The 17,025-nt window shown below is 38.8% G+C and overlaps 1 protein-coding gene across 3 annotated transcripts in view; it reads right to left on the reverse strand.

Moving 5' to 3' along the window:
* Positions 1 to 17,025, reverse strand: part of LOC143167478 (transmembrane protein 132C-like) — a 219,872-nt gene that overhangs the window by 28,135 nt on the left and 174,712 nt on the right. For 2 of the 3 annotated variants that reach the window (XM_076352931.1, XM_076352934.1), the window contains one exon: positions 2,677 to 2,820. The exons of the other annotated variant lie outside the window; for it this stretch is intronic. In XM_076352931.1, the coding sequence (XP_076209046.1) occupies positions 2,677 to 2,820 (144 nt within the window). The remainder of the gene's footprint in view (positions 1 to 2,676; positions 2,821 to 17,025) is intronic. 3 annotated transcript variants of the gene reach the window in all.

The following is a 17,025-nucleotide window of genomic DNA, read 5'->3' on the forward strand; positions in this document are numbered from 1 at the left end:
TTTCCTTCGTTTGTGGTTTAAATTAATCTACAGGCTTTCATACCTCTAAGTATGTTTTGGTTCTGCTATGACAGGGATGCTCAGGAACATGAACTGTAAACACATGCACACATTCTTTGTTGAAGATACCATGATCTCTTCCCAACAGGTATAATTTATGATGACTGGACTTTTTTTTTTTTTTTTTTTTAAACAGAAAGGTTACTCCCAACAAGGTATCTAAAATGGTATTTTACAGTGGATGATAATGTATCCAAAGAATTTGACATAAAAGCTTGATGGGGAATTTCAAAATGAATTAAGGATTAAAGGCTTTTGTGCTCCATTTGAAGCTTTCTGAATGCTTTTTAAAATCAGAATCAATATGAACATGTCAATTTGACTTGAACCCCAAATTTCATTTCCCCATGTAAAGAAATTTCCTGGAAATGGGAACATTCTAGATGAAAAAAAAAGCCCTTCTTCCTTTATGATGAGGTGATAAAACCTTTTTGTCCAAAGCATTTCATTGAACTCTATTTTTTAACTAGCTGTATGTTTCATAGCATTAGCACTCATGTCACAGATGCATTCCTCTAGAGATTCTGCGTATATTTCTAAATACACAGAAGATAGTTTCTCTATTCATCTGAGCAATTTCAAAACATTTCTGAAGAGAAAGAAATTACACCTGAAAAATTTCTCTAGTCGATTCCAATAAATGCTGTGTTGTCTGCAAGTAACTGCCTCCAGTTATTTGTTTCACTTCAACTTCAGAGTGCCTAGACAGGGAGGCTTCTAGAAGCCACTTCAAAATGTTCCAATAGCGCAAACAGGCTCCATTTTAAGAAACCCTTTTAGTGGAGATAAATTATTTCTGTAGAAAATAAGAGAAGAGCTCAGCAGGGTCCCAAGTGCTAATCAAAGGACATAGTGCTTCAAGAAAACATTCTTTCCAAACAAATTGTTGAAGTACTGCAATAGTCCAGGCTGTACTGCAATTACTGCAAGAACACTCTCTTTTTTTTGTAAGATTTGGGAATTTCATTTCTCCTTGATCCATATGCTCCAAAGCAATAAAACCCAGAAGTCATTTTTGCAGAGGGATTTTTATTTGGGAAATAATTGTGCTGTCATTTTATATGCATCATCTGGTGATGTATAACAAATGCCCATCAGATATATTTTTTTTCCCCTGACCTGAGTTTTCCTCTGAATGGAAGAACTTAACACTGGTCATTTTCACCGCTGGGAAGAAGAAATCCCCATAGGGCTGGAATTATTTGGTGAAACTTTGTAAGCTGTTTAAGCACGATGGCTAATCTGGATGATCACAGTAGTCCTTTTCTGAATTTATTTTTTTAATTTGTGAATGCTGTCTTGTATTTTTTCTTGCTCAGGTATGTGGTTTCAAATAAGGTTACAATCAGGATGATCTCTAAACTAAATTCGAGCTATTACTTTGATTAGTAGTTAGGTGGCTATCTTAGGAAAAAGGTTAACAGGAATTCTTTGCGACTAAAAACTCTGTAAAGCATCTGATATATGGGAGCACTTCAAGCTCCAGCAAACTGGAGAGATTTGTTTGGCTCTGAAGGATCCACTGAAAGCAGAAACCTTTCTGTACAAGTCTTCTATAATGGCTTCGTTAGTTCAAAGTACGACTATTTTTCCCACCTACTTGGTTGCTGGTATAATAAATGCTTCCACATAAATTCTACAGTAGTGCAGCAAACTGTTGGATCCTGCAAGTTCACAGGAGTTTTATTGCTTTCCATAAACCTACAAACTGAACTGACTGTAATACATAACGCTGTGGCATTACTATTTGTATACTATACATCCAAGAGAGCTGATAGCATATTAAAGACACCTAAAGAGCATCATCACAAAGCCCACTGTGCTATATGCTGTAAAATCACATAATATAATAAAATCCCTATTCAAAGGAGCTTATGGACCAAGGGTAAAATCACCCTTGCTCAAAGACCATGCACCATGAAAGTCCTGTGTGGAAAGTGCAACCCAATTCATGCAGAGCATTGCCTTTGTACTGACTCCCTACACAACTGTGAATTTCTTTCAGGGCTTTGACTACATATTCACAGCAGAAATAGCTGCGTTGCCTTAAGACAATACTACCCCACTGGTGTTCGTTACTGTGCAACATTAAGCTCTAGTGCTAAATTGACGGACTGGTCATGTGAACGCTTTCTAGCCACTTCTGTCCAGAATCAAGCTGTTAATTCAAAACAGCTCTCAGCAGAATGTGAAGTCGACCAGGATGACTTTGCATTGCAGTTGCTGGGGAACACTCATCCGATCCATTCCACAGATGCAGCTGTGGAGGTGACAATCGCAGCTGGAAAGGTGGTAAGAAACATGTGGAGAGGCAGTACTAACAGCAGAGCTGTTTTTGCAGTGAATGAACTCTGTGCACAGAGGACTTGAGGTGACATTACCAAGACCTTTTAAAATTAGGACATGAAAATTAAACACTGAAATTCTACTGAAACTCAGTGTGGTGACTGTACTGTTGCACCTAACTCTCTTTTCTTAAAAATCCCCCTCCTTATGCTTTCGAAACAGTAGTACAATTAATTTGCAGGCATAGATTTAGTGGTTGTTCCAGGCTATTATCCTTTTGTGTATAAAAATTCATGAAATTTCAGAAGCTAATACATGGCATGAACTTACTTTAATGACGTCTTCGTCAGAGGATTTGCACTCAACTGATTCAGAGATGTCTGTCACAGCACTGTTCTCCTCAATGGAGACCACTTTGATGGGCACTGCCACTGTTTTTCCTGTGAGAATTGCGGTGTTCAGAATTTCCATGTCCTGTACACAAAACAAAGCACAGCGCTGTTCACAGACAGCTAAAGAGATTTCCAAAAGGCAAGCATCAGCTTTTCAACTGGACTTATACTCAAGAAAGATGCATTAGTTCTCAGTGGCTAATGATCTAATCTCATCTTCAAATAGGTGCAACTTGGTAAAACGTAGTAAAACCCCAATTATATTTTACCTGCTAAATAAACAGTCAGCTGCATTGCAAACTGTTAAACAGTGAGCAAAATGACTGCAGCTAAATTCAGTCCAGGCAGGCACACATCACAGGTAGCTTCTACTTTGTAAGTGTCCCAACATTTACCTTCCAAAACATGAGTTCAGAGTTTTTACCAAACTGGATTTGACTGGCAATGTTTGGGACAGGATGCAAGAACCTCGAAGGTAAAAATATTGCTCTGTGAATCTAAGCCCATTGCAAAGACAGAGTCTCTCTGTGAACTTTGTATCTGGAACAGTTTCAAGATTATTTAATTTGCTTTGATATGGCCAATGAAGCAATGTAAGGAATCCAGAAGGAGTTAGTGATGCTATTAACTGCAGGGAAAATAACAAGGAAATCTGAAGTTTGAACTTCAGTCGTGGCATATAAGCCTTTCAATGCACCATCGACTAAGCTAACTCTTCTAACTCCTGAACTGTTTCAGCATCACCGTATTCCCAAGATTCCCATGCAGGAAGGGAAGTTGTATAAAGAGAAGTACCACCTGTAAGACATGAGGTATTCCTACTCTACTCAGCACTAGCAAAGCCTCAGCTAAAGAACTATGTCCGATTTTGAGAACTATACTGCCAGAAAAAACTTTAAGTGAAAAGAAATAAAAAAGAACAAGGAGAATAAATCAAAGACTAGAAAACAAGATCTGTGAGGAATGACTGAAAGAATTGGGATTGTTTAGCCTAGAAAAGACTATGGGAAAAGATGATTACTGTCTCCATATACACAAAAATCTTCCAAAAATGAGTAAGAATAAACCGTTTTACATGTTCATGGACAGGGCCTGAAGTAATGGGCTTAAGCTGCAACAAGGAAGATTTGTTTAACATTAAGGTGATCTTTATTATCAAAATAATGGTAGAGAATTGGTGGAACAGGTTGTCTGGGGCAGAAGAAAATGCACAGTCTAGCCTAAGAGATCTTTGAAGAACAGGTTATATACATCATTCAGAAATAACATAGGTTCTTTGGGTCAGGTAGAAAAGGAAAGGGAGCAGATGACCTCTTGTGGTTCCCTCCACCCCTGTATCTTAGTAGTCCACATTTTTTCAAAATTGAATGATAACACAACAATCTATATATCTTGTACTCAAAATAACCCTATTCTGCTTCAGCCATCCCAAAGAATATGATCCTTCCTCACTGGACAAAAGAAAATGACCTATACCTTTAAAATGGAAAAGCCCAACAGGCAAATGTGACTGATATTCCCACTGATATTCCTGCTTTCTGCACTATATAGTGCAGAACTGCTGTACCAATTGTTAAGTAATAATCCGTCACTTCTGTTTCTCTCTTTCCAATAGGTCATTATTGGTGTATCTGAATTCTAAGTGGCTTTGATATAAAGCCATTATTACAAAGGTTAAAAAACCTTTTCAAATTTCCCAAGACCTTTCTGGAGAGTAGACAGAAAATTTGGCTACTGGCACATTACCAGCAATTAGAAAAATCAATCTTCTGCCCTTTTCTAATGGTTTCATTAAAGGAAGTAGTGTGCATCTGAATGAATTTATTTTGATTAATTACTTCAGAGATGCATCTAGCCCAAAAATTGTAAAAGGCATTGTTTGTCATGATAAAGGTCTACTGAAATTTTACATCCCCTCTCTGTAGCCCAGTATGAACTTCAGGAATTTCAAATTCATGATGTGCACAAAGGTGATGGAAACATATTGTAGGTATTATCTAATGGCTTCACAGCTACTACCATTACAATCATTAGAGATCCTCAGCATTAGGAAGCAGTTGATAGCCACCTCGCTACAGCTTTGAGTGGAGATGGAAACCTTCGTATTTCATCTTCACTGAAAGCAGTCATAACTCATTGGTATTACACAGATTAAGAAATACTGAAGTATAAGCAATTAATATGTTACACACTATGTTAAAAGCAATTTTCAAATCTGCCACTTCCCTTAGTCTTAAGTGCTCTATGCTATTCAACTGTGATATTAAAAAAAAAAGACCAAAGAACCAAGCCTTGATTCTATTCTTTTTGTTTAGAACTAAAATAGAAAAATGTGTGTCCTATATCCCTGTATATGGAATTGCCTTATGGCACAACTTCTGCCTCCTCTGTGTTTCCTTTATATTGCTGCAATAAAGCCAAAGGCTTTAATGTAACAGAGAATTGACCCATTGTCTGCACCCATACACAAGCTGTTAGGCAGAAAACTCTAAATAATGTATGAAAGGATCCATGGTCCAAGACTCCTCAAAAGCTGAACTGAAACTCATAAAAATAAAAGGAGCTTAAACAGAACTCTGTCTGTCTGTCTGCTCTGCAATACTGAGCACTCTGGCCGTACACCACAGACAAGGGGGCTCTGAGTCAGCATCCGAACCTGCTTCCCTTGCATTCTGCCACCTCCTTTAATACCCTTGATTATCCGCTGATAAGCGGAAATAGTAGTTGAATCTTTAAGGATATGTCAAGCAACATTAACAATTGTTCTCACATCAGAACAGGAAATATGATAGCTGGTATAGGTGGCGATGTTTATGTTTTATTTTTAAACACAACACACTATCCTGTTTGCAAGCTAATTTGGGAGTATACAAACAAGATTATTAAGAAACCTTTAGAGAGACTAAGAACTCATTTAAAATGTAGGCGCTTTTCAAAATCACAGTATCTTGGCCATTTCCACATTCTTTAATTTTTAAAATCCCCCAAGAACTAATCTACTTTCTGTGCAGGCAGCAACTAAAGTTTTAAAATCAAATTTATTTTGTGTGGCAAAAGACTGAAAGCATCTGATAGTAATGTTTGGACTTGTTTCCAATAAATTAAAAAATGAGGAAAGCAGTGTAAAGTAAATTGAAAAAACAGAAAGAGGATGAGTTATAAGTAAGCATCAATATCCAGGTTGGAAAGACGTTTCTGTAAGTGTATTACAAACTCTAAAAAAAGCAAGGGTTGTCATTTCCAAAGTCGAAATAGAGAACTACACATATAGTTCTCATTAACACAGAAGGGAGATTGGAGCTCTGAACTTCTTTGGAAGCCTCAAACTGCCTCTGCAGCGCAGTGACTGAATCTCAACAACATCTGACTCTGATATTGCAGACAGCGTTGGTTTTCTTGTATGAAAAACTACCTGCAAACTGCCAATTAGGATGGTTCTTTCCTGTTACCAGGGCATCCCTTCAATGAATACAGTAGATGAAGGAAATCATTACTATTTAAACATATTTAATTAAGAAACAGTAGCATTAAGGAACAATTTTTCTTATTCCTCTAATGGTTAGAGGAAGACTCCAGTGGTTAGACATAAGGCTCTAATCAAAGGAGATATTCAAAAGCAAACCATTGAATTGTGTGCATAAGAATTTACTTTAAAAAATTATTGATAAGTTTTAACTTCAAGCTAGCTCTCATAAACAGAACAGAGTAAATGCCTTTACTCAACATAGCATTTTCATTACCCGCTAACAAAACATCTACTCTTTCCCAGCCCAGCCAATATCTTGTCTACTACTAGTCTATTCAAATCAGCACTACATTTGCTTGCTCAAAACCCCAACCTTTTGCAAAGGACCTGAACCATCAGACTCTGCATCAAGGACACAGAATTGCACCTCCTCTACACAACCCTTCAGCATGCTTCAGAGACTTCAGAAATGAAGCCCTGAGGTCACAACCTGATACCTACTACAGATAAAGTCTCTGCTGGCACATGCATGCAGCGTGTGGTATGAAACCTTCACAGCGCGAGCAACTTCTACTGTTCATCTGCCTTCCCCAGATAAACAAAGAAAGTAAGAGGGCTGGGTGGCTTTCACACCTCTTTACAGCTAAGCACTTGGTAAGTTGTGACTCAAGTGCAACTAGTTAGGACAAAAGGGCACTCCCATTCATTTCCCTGCATTCCTGATTTGAAAAAAAGATTTAATCAAGAAGCCCACAGGCTAGAACTGGTGAGTTATGTCAGCCTAGTGGTTTGGAGCTCCTCTGTGTGTGCCTATATCAAGTCACCACAGTTACAAATCTTGGTATCACATTTGAGTAGATCAGGAAAAGAATTAATTGGCATTTCAAAGAAAAACGGTGAGATCGGAGTCAGGCAGGGAGCCAGACACTACATTGTATTGCACTAAGACCTGAGTTCAGTGAGACCATTATATAGAATTTGATGCAAGTATCACCACTCTACAGGAAGTCTCCAAGCTTTCCTGCTTGGAACCGATGTCACAATTCAGAGTACCACAAGCTTTTGTTCATACTCTGGTCTTGGTTACATCCAGGCTAACTTAAATAAAGTCCACTAGAAGTAGTGTTGGTCTAAGTATTTTCTTCCACAGTTGCACTCATTGTGCTACTTCACAGAAAACTCAGCAGAATTGGTATTCAGAAAAATCAGAACTTTTTTAGAAAGGGAAAATAACGTCCAGAAAGCTAAAGTATTCTAGCCAGAGCTGAGAAGTGTGTGCTCACATTTGGTCATTTGAAGTTAGGTAACACTACAGTTGACTCTGCAGGAATCTCACATTTTATTCCATCCCCGTTTCAGTCGGGGAACTTCCACCAATGTCAGTGGGAGCTCTGTGCAAAGAGTAAGAATACAGAATACAAGCCTTAGTTGCTTGAATTTAGCTGAAGAGCAAACCTTATGTTCATCCAACCTCTCAATTGTAAGAAGGCAAGCATTCAGCCATGACTAATTTAGGAACTAATTCAACATTAAATTGCGGCAGAATGAGGAAGCAAAGTGACAGCTGTTTAATTAAACTCTAAATCCGATTAGATGGTGTTATCAAGAGAAATCCATGGGAGCCTGAGGTCATGAGAATGGCCCTGTTTACAGGCTGAAAATTCTGTAAGTGGAATCTCATAGAATTATGTTAATCATAGCTTAGCATTAAGGTTTCTCCCTCACACAAACACACTACCTCATGAGTAACAAACCTATGCTGTAGACCTGAAGGAGTGACACAGAAAAGCCAATTATGTTTTAATTTATAAGGAAAGTTTCTTGGAAAAGTTTGTGGAAAAGAAGCAGTTGGGCACTGTCTACCCTAAAATCAAAGCAGTATTTGTCTTATGGAAAACGGACAGAAGCAGCAAGCCCTTGCATGCTGTTGACAGCACTTGAATCGGTGGAGACAATGCCTACGCAGGAGAGCTCCAGGAGCTGTACTGTGCTTCCAACTATTGTTCAACCCATCACCCTTGATGAACAGTGACACCTTGGCAACACATTTACAAGAGAAGAAGATGGAGATGTGGGAGAGGTAGAGTAAACTCCACAATGCCAGTTGCAAACACCATAAATAGTCTACTGATGAGCGCCAAGTTACGCATCACAAGTTTCCAGGGCATCCTAGTTAGAGTGATGCACAGAGGTGTACTGCACTGCAGACAATTGTTATGCTGATTTGTGAGTCTGGTAACACAACGGTTGTAGATTTGAGTTATTAATACTACTAAGATTACAGCTGATTAACAAAATAACATTGTTAGGCAGCAGACTGTTTATCTACATAATCCCATGATTAAAAGTAAATTATACATTGTGCTTTCTGCCAACTGGATTCTCTGACGCTCCACATTCACAGACAGTATATGTGAGAAGGAAAAGAAGGTGACATTCTGCTTTTAAATTTTTCACATGCACTTCAGAAGAACAGGAGTGTTTCTACAGACCAAAGAGTTTGCATCATGATTGAGAACCTCCCTGAGGCAAATTCACTCCATGGCAGGCAGTGGGGAAGGGCAAATTTTGTTAGTCAGATTTCAGTTTGCTCTTTTCTTTCACCTGATTCCAATGCTATTGGCTCATCACATGTAAATCCTGCTCTGCTTCATTCATCAGTTTATAACACGAGGACTTTTACTTCATGAGTAATATCACATTGCAAAAGAAATGGGGTAATGCCGTTAAGCAGTAAAACCAAAGGGGGAAACCTGCTTACTTAATAGCACCCCTCAGTATTCAAACATGGATCCAGTTGGAATCCAGGTTACTCCATGACTCTAAGGTCCACAGTGCCAAGGAAAATGTAAACTAATGAACCAATTAACAGTGGTGAAATATTAGGCCATTCAAAATCTACATAAGAAACAGATTTATTCAATAAAAGTTGCCATTTCTGCAGTCTATTTCTGATGAGGATAGTACAACAAAGGATCTCAAAGTTTCTTTTGGATCTTCTCTTTATTAAATCTTTGTTAAATGGCCAACAATGTACGTGGCATAAAAACGAAGGACAATACCTGCCCTGAAGAACAAATGATGCAGAAGTCAAAAACAGATAAAACATCACCCATGGAAAGACCCAAGGGTGGTCTTGGGTCAATGCCAAAGGTTGGCATTGTTCTGTCCCTAGCATGCACAGCATTTGTTTGAAGAGCTTGATCAACATGATGTCTGTGGGTCTCCAGGAGTCTTAAAGAAGGTAAATGGAGTAAATGTGGAAACAGGGACTTAAGGAAGGGATTCAGACTCATATTTCTCACCTCCCAGAAGAGTGGCTTTGACCATCATCAGTACACAGGTAAAGCCCATCAGTGCACAGGCTAGGCTGGGGCCCCTCACACACTGCTCCAGGGGCTGGACCACTGCAAGAAAAACAGTGGCAGATTCCTGGGGCCAGAAGGAGAGAAAGCAAATGGCGCTCAGCTGGGATGGGAAAGTCTCGGGCCCAGCACAATCTCCCCTGTAGTTTTTGTGAACCATGTAATTTATGACAAAGATCTGAGTGTCTTTTCAAAATGGGAACTCAGTGTTCTGCAAACGCAATGCCTTTTTAATCAATGATCTTGTCTCTATTTACAGTCTCCATATTGAGATAAATCTTAATTACTGGCCCCCTACGTTAGCAACAGACCGTTCCATTTTCATCCCTCCTTGTACAGTTTTCAAATACCCTGCTAGTGGAATTTTTGAGTCCTGATAAATTACACTCCGCAGACAGAAAAGGGGAATGTAGAATATATTAACAGATAGGGATGCAGAAAAATATCTTTGGATTCTTGGATGACTAATCCACACTTTCCTTGCAGTGAATCTACCCTGTTAGCATTCGAGCGTGCAAAAGGGAGCATAGCCAATGATTACTTTGATTTAGCAGATGCAGGCTGTATTGCTAAATGTAATTCTACCATCACTCAAAAGTGAGCGTCTCTTTTAAAAAGTAAAAAGAGACTGGAGCAACTGAAAAAAATTAACCATGCCTTTAATTGCTTTGTTCTGTTTACAGTTAGTGATGTAAAATGATGGAAAAAATGTTATAAAGCCATTACTCAGAACTGTGTATTGGTATGAAGGCCACGTTGAATTAAGGTCAGGTACAGAGGTCTGGACTCTACCCAGATTATTACAACAACAGGATCTCACTTCTTATTGCTTGAAATTTTGAATAAAAAGGTAAAATCTTATCAGCATAAACTGTTCCCATGTGCAAAGTCCATAAATAGTATTCTAGCTATCAGAAAAACATGCAATAGACACAGCCTGTCTTATAATAAGGATAAACTCTCCAAAAAGGACAGAGAGAAACATTTTGCTTCAAGCTGCAGGCTAATGAATGCCCTTTCTTCAGAGCTTATGGCAACAGCAATTATACTAGCAGACAAGGTAGCTTCCTGTGATCTGTTAGAGGGATAACCAGTCTCTGTCTCTTCATTTTCAATGTGTTTGAAACTAGGTGGAATGAAGAAACCTTATTAGCCAGTAGGTCCAGAAAGCTATAACGCTTCTGAAGGTCCTGTCACTTCTTCCACTTGTGAACAACTGAGAATCAAATTCAGATTTCTTTTAACAAATTTGTTTCAGAAGTAAATATTTACTTGTCCTGGTTTCGGTTGGGAGAGAGTTAATTTTCTTCCTAGTAGCTGGTACAGTGCTGTGCTTTGGATTTAGGATGAGAATAATGTTGATTGATAACACACCGAAGTTTTAGTTGTTGCTGAGCAGTGCTTACACTAGTCAAGAACTTCTCAGCTTCCCATGCTCTACCGACTGAGCAGGCTGGAGGTGCACAAGAAGCTGGGAGGGGGCACAGCCAGGACAGCTGCCCCAAACTGGCCAAAGGGATATTCCATACCATGGGACGTCATGCTCGACACATAAACTGGGAGGAGTTATCCGGGGGGTGGTGACTGCTGCTTGGGAACTGGCTGGGCATCGGTTGGCGGGTGGTGACCAATTGCACTGTGCATCACTTATTTTGTATATTATTTTATCATCATTATTATTATTATTATTATTATTCTCCCCTCCTTTTCTGTCCTATTAAACTGTCTTTATCTCAACCCATGAATTTTACTTTTTTTCCCCCAATTCTCTCCCCCATCCCACCGGGGGAGGGGGGGAGTGAGCGAACGGCTGTGTGGTGTTTAGCTGCCTGCGGGGTTAAACCACAACATTTATTCTATGTGTTATACTAAGTTTATCATATGGAGTTCACAATGCCAATTCAAAACTTGATTTTGGAGCTGCAATAGTTTGCCACAGGCGCTGAGACTAACCAAGAAATCTTATTTCCTCTCCCTTGTGGAATCAGGATCCAAGCGCTTCCAGTAATATTTCTACCAGTAAAGTTCCGCTGTCTGAATACCGATGCTACTTGTATTTATTATTTGTGTAAAAGTAACCCAATTCTGGCTCCACATGATAGCTGGATGTCAATATGCTGAGCAGCGACTATAATAAGATACTGTTTCTATACCAAGGAGGAAAAAAGAGCAACCAGATCAACTGATTCTCAGCACATCTTGGTGAAAAACTGATTCTTGTTGTTTTCTGAACAGACCTAGGAATGAGAAAAATCATTCCCACACCATCTGACACAGTTTGGTTTGGGTTCTCTTGCTGAATAAAATACTTCAAAAATATTGAAGTGTTCTAGTTTTCTTTCCATTTTATTTTCCAATAATATTTGGGGAAATATAGAGCCCTAATATTATATCAAAACAACAACAACCACAAAAATTACTTTTATTTATAAAGTATGGACCCCCAAATACCACTTTCACTAAATGGGTCTTGATTTGATCCCTTATGGCTCTTTCTACTTTTTTATATATAAAATCTTTGTATTGTTTTATCTTAAAACCTGTCTTTACCCAACAAAGCAAGGTGGAATGAGAAACACGTGGTCCTTTTCCCACAGAGAGCATGGATTCAGTTGAAGCAATGATTACTTGACTCCTTGGAGAACCTGCATCCCTGGAGAGGCTTAGAAGATCCAGATACCTAGATTGTGAGGGACCAAATTGCCTAATTACCAAGTGTGTTGGAGAGGCATTCCCTCCAGCAGCAACGACCAGCACCCCTTCTGCAAGGAAAGAGATGTCAGGCAGATTCCCCCAAGGCTGCAGACAAGCGAGTACACCCCAAAACCCCTTCCTTCCACCTGTCACAAGAACTGTTACACTGCTTGAATCGGGCGGAGTAACATGCTTAGCTCACACACAACAATGTATTACGCTTGCATTCAACACCTTTTTTTAATGAATGAAGTCCTCAAGAAATAACTTCAAACCTTCCCTACCACCTAAGTTACTCCGACAAGATGATCTCATTAGATAATCTAACCCCCTAGGTGATGGAAAATGCAAATTAATAAGGACATGAAATAAAATCAACTGAACATTTTCATGCTTGATTGTGTCTTCCTTTACCATCTCAAAAGCTGTAAATGTGCATAGTTTTTCTTTTTTCAGTGTCTATCATAATCAATGTGTATCAACAGTGACTGAGCCTCTGGCTGGGGGCCTCTCTGTTTTGTAGGAGCTGCGACACCAAATTCAATTAGGTAGAGCTCACTAAAAAGACAAGCGTTATGCTAAAGCTGTCTCTATTTCCTGTTGACTAGAACGGATATGTCAGGATCCAGTGGCCAATACATATTTTCAAAGAAAGATGGTATTTCCTGCTGCGTGGAGGAAGAGTCTGTAACTGAAAATGACTTCAAAGGAAACAATTCTGGAACCACTTAAAACATAGAATAAGTTTTAAGGACAACTGCAGGACATGGGAAGCAGAAGCTCACATTTAGTCTTTCTATAACCACTTAAAATATAGAATAAGGACATAAAGGTACTGGAGAAGACGGGAAGCAGAAGCCCACATTTTATTTCTCTATACTTAGACACAGTGAAAGAAAAAACCTGATTTTTTAAAAGGTGCGTATGTGTAACACAGGAAACTACCTGCTCCTCTTTGTGAAATTTCATTCCTTACTTTGAGTATTTTGCTAAATTGACTTAGAAATGAAAGCACTTACACAGGAAACACATTATCTAGAGAGAAAAAATTGTAGTTATGGGTTCAAATGTGAGTGATTACCTGCGATATTCCAACTCCATCATCATTATTGGTTATTTTGAGCATAGAAAATGCAAACAGATGAAAAGCTGTGAAGTGACAGGTTAAAAGCCCTTATTCTGAGACCGCCATACTCGAGAACCTTCACTGCTGTTGTTTCAGAGCATTGCTACTTATGGATATAAGTATACTTACAGGTACTTAGGACTACACTTACACCTGATGAATACAAGCAATAAACTGTCCTAAGTTCTCTTGAAAACATGTTTTTATACATTTATGCAGTGCATAAATTATACATATTTCATCTATAGTAGACATATGACAACATCTACAATACATACACATACTTATAATTTTTTTATCTAACAAGCACTCTCAGAAAAGTAGCCACGTGCTTGGAAAATAGAGTGGAGAGAAACATATTAAGAGCATTAGTTCAGTGACTGTAGCTACTTACAACATTCCCAGGGAAGGATAAATATTTGTTACGGATACCAAAAGCTATGCCAACAAAATGGACTTGGAAACTGCAACACATTCTATCCTTTCTAATCACAAAAATAGCTTTTTCATTTTCTCAAACATCTAAGGAATAATTGCCTGAGAAAGCCTTCAGCTATGATGAACACCTCTCATGTTTTCTCCATTGCTGAATGGTCCTATTAAGTTTATCACAGATGGGAGTGGGAATATTGGCAAAGCCCGAATGGGAGAGAAAGGCAATAGCCACCTGGTGATCTTATAATGGAATAGTTCATGGATGCTTAAGCAGCCATGGATGGAGCTATATAATATCTTCTTGCTGAAATAATTTCATGGCTTACAGTTCTCTTTTGTTGCAAAAAGACTAATATGTGAAATTTGTCAATTTAAGGGCATTATCTGGGCTCAAGATCTGTCAGTCATTTACTTTCCTTTTCAACGAGTCTGAGGAAGTTATTTGGAAATGGACCCCCAGTTAAATTGGGTTTGCTCCACTGTTAAGCAGAACCAGCACAGCTCTGGTGATGTCTCCAGTCTGTGACGACCGTGGGAATATAGCTGGTAGTAAAAAGGCAATTTTCATTAGCAATTTGAAATTCTTCCCATGTTCATTTCAATTAAACCTGCGGCCCTGTTATATAGTTGGCTATATATCTACAATAATATTGCTGTGATAGCTGTAATCAATAGACAGTTGCAGATTGAAAATATACAAGCATATTAGGACACATGCATGGATGCACACACAATTACACGCTACGTGTATATATGTGAGTAATCTATATGCACACACACACACAACTGTAATGGAAACAAGATTATGAAGCATTCCGTGTTAATAGAAGCCACATACTTGACTATAGGCAGATAAAGGCAGAATTTCTATCCCAGATATTTATTACTGTAAATATTTTGCAAACATAATTTTTTAAAGCCTGATCCCACTGAAATAAACAGTGATTTTGCCAGTGGCTTCAGTAAAGCCGAGGTCCATTCTATCAAGCATTATGGAGTAAACCCTAAAGAGTCCTCTCTAATGTGCTTTCCTTTAGTTAGACCGAGGCATTTCTATAAACCCCTGCCGACTTCCACCTGAAGGACTGGGGTCCTACTCCTCAGACAAAACTGATTGGTTTAATTGGCTGTTATGTTAATAAGGTATGACAGATAGAAGGGGTTTTCCACCACTGAGTGGTGATCTGGATCACAGTGATACTTTTGTTGTTGTGAGTTTATCCCTTAACATGTTGCAGACGTTCACTGTGGTCGATATGAAACATCATCATTGACGGGGGTGGAGCCTGTAGAGACATTGTGTGTATCGGTAGCATGGTCATGCTGGGCAGCAAAGATGGAAATCTTAACGTGGCTTCTGAATGACGGGAGTCAAGAACAGCTTAAAGAAGCCTTACAGTGAGGGCCTGATGTTTACAAATACTTATGCACGCTTCTTACTTGCTTCAGTTTGTAGTGCTGTATTGTTCAGCAGTAGCAGGAAAAGCTGTCAAGGGAAGTATAGTTTGATAAATTAAACTATAAACCGAAGATAGCCACATAGTTACAGACAAAACAAAGATGGCATTTTTGGGGACGTGCTTCACAACAGATCCAATTCACAATTTGCAGCTCTGGGAAAAGACTGAAGTGCTTAAGAACAGAGTGCCATTTACATGCTCTTAGGTATGATGCCCGGCCTCCAGATCCTCTTCCATAAGGGCACAGGTCTCCTGTAGGTCCTGTGTCACACCTGGTAGTCCTGGATGGATGGGTCAGACTCTACAGCATCTTTAATGGTATTACACACCTATGTGTAGGCACCTGGATCACCTCCTTCTTTCTTCTCCTTGAATTAACTTGTGCAAGTTGAGTTTCCAAACTGCCTTCTTGGTGCTTCAGCTCCCCATTTACAGAGGGGCTACCGTCCTCACTCCATTTGTTTAGAGTGGAAGTAGAAACTCTTTTACAGTCAATGAAAATATGGTGCCTACTATAACCCACTCCTGGAATTTCAGGTGGAGCCCCCAGATTCTACTGAATATGAACCAAGTTTTATATAATGCTACAAGCCACACTGATGATGAATAAACTGTTCAGTTTGGAAAACTGAGGTAAAATCTTGTCTAGCCTGATTGTTTCAAGGGAACAGCACAGTACTGATTCACAGTGTGGGGTGGCATGCACTCTATAGCTGGGGTGAAGCAATTTTAAATGCTTTATGGACTTTAAGGATTAAGTCCCAAGGACAATTTCTTGTTTAAAATAACTGGGGTACTGCATGATACATGGATGATTTTTATGGCCACTGTGGAGGGTTGTGAACTTGTTTTATTTGTGTAGATTAATATGTCATGGATTATTAATGAGTTACTTTCTCCTTCTAATAGGCAGTATTCATCTTCTACAACCTTAAGGTCCTCAGTTTTTGGCTGTAGAGTGCACATGAGCACTTGGCTCAAGTTTTTGGATGTCAGAACTGTATTTAAACCACAGTGGAAGTGAAGCAGGCAGCTTCTACTAAATTAATTCAATTTAATTTAGTCTATTTTGAAATCAGCAGGAGAAAATTTCTACTTGCTCTTTTCCTATGTTGGCTGTACAGTTTTAATTTTTGATAAGCAAAATCTGTAACAAAGACGCAATCGAGATTCTTATGAAACTGCTATGAAAAAGTAATAATAAAAATGCAGAAAACAGTCATTATTATTTCCTATCCTTGCCTCTAGATTATTTTTCCTTTTCAAATAGTTTATTGATTTCACTGACTTCATAGCAGGTCTACATAAGCAAAGCACACAGAGGGCAGGAACAAGATTATTGCATTAATGAGAGCAGATACTGTACAGACATCAGAAACTTAGTACAGTTAAAAAGATGAGAGAGTGACACAGGAAAATTAAATTATTGATCAGACACATGTCTAACAGACTGGTGGGCCTTATAATATATAGGAACTAAACCCAGCATATATGTAGAAGGAGACAAAGTAAATATATAAAGTATGTATAATCACAGACGCAACTATTTCCTCCTTACTCAAGCAAAAACATGTTTTACCTTCAGGGGTTGCTTTGCAAGATCATGCTGGCTAGAGGTTCATGGCTAGAGAAGCATCCTTGAAATAGGTTGCTATGATCATTGTATAAGTCAGTGATATGAAGCACAAAGGGATCAAATCCATTTGGTTAAACCAGTACTTTATTTGTTAGTGTAACCTGG

The sequence above is a fragment of the Aptenodytes patagonicus genome, chromosome 15, assembly GCF_965638725.1.
Source record: "Aptenodytes patagonicus chromosome 15, bAptPat1.pri.cur, whole genome shotgun sequence".
NCBI classification, from domain to species: Eukaryota; Metazoa; Chordata; class Aves; order Sphenisciformes; family Spheniscidae; genus Aptenodytes; species Aptenodytes patagonicus.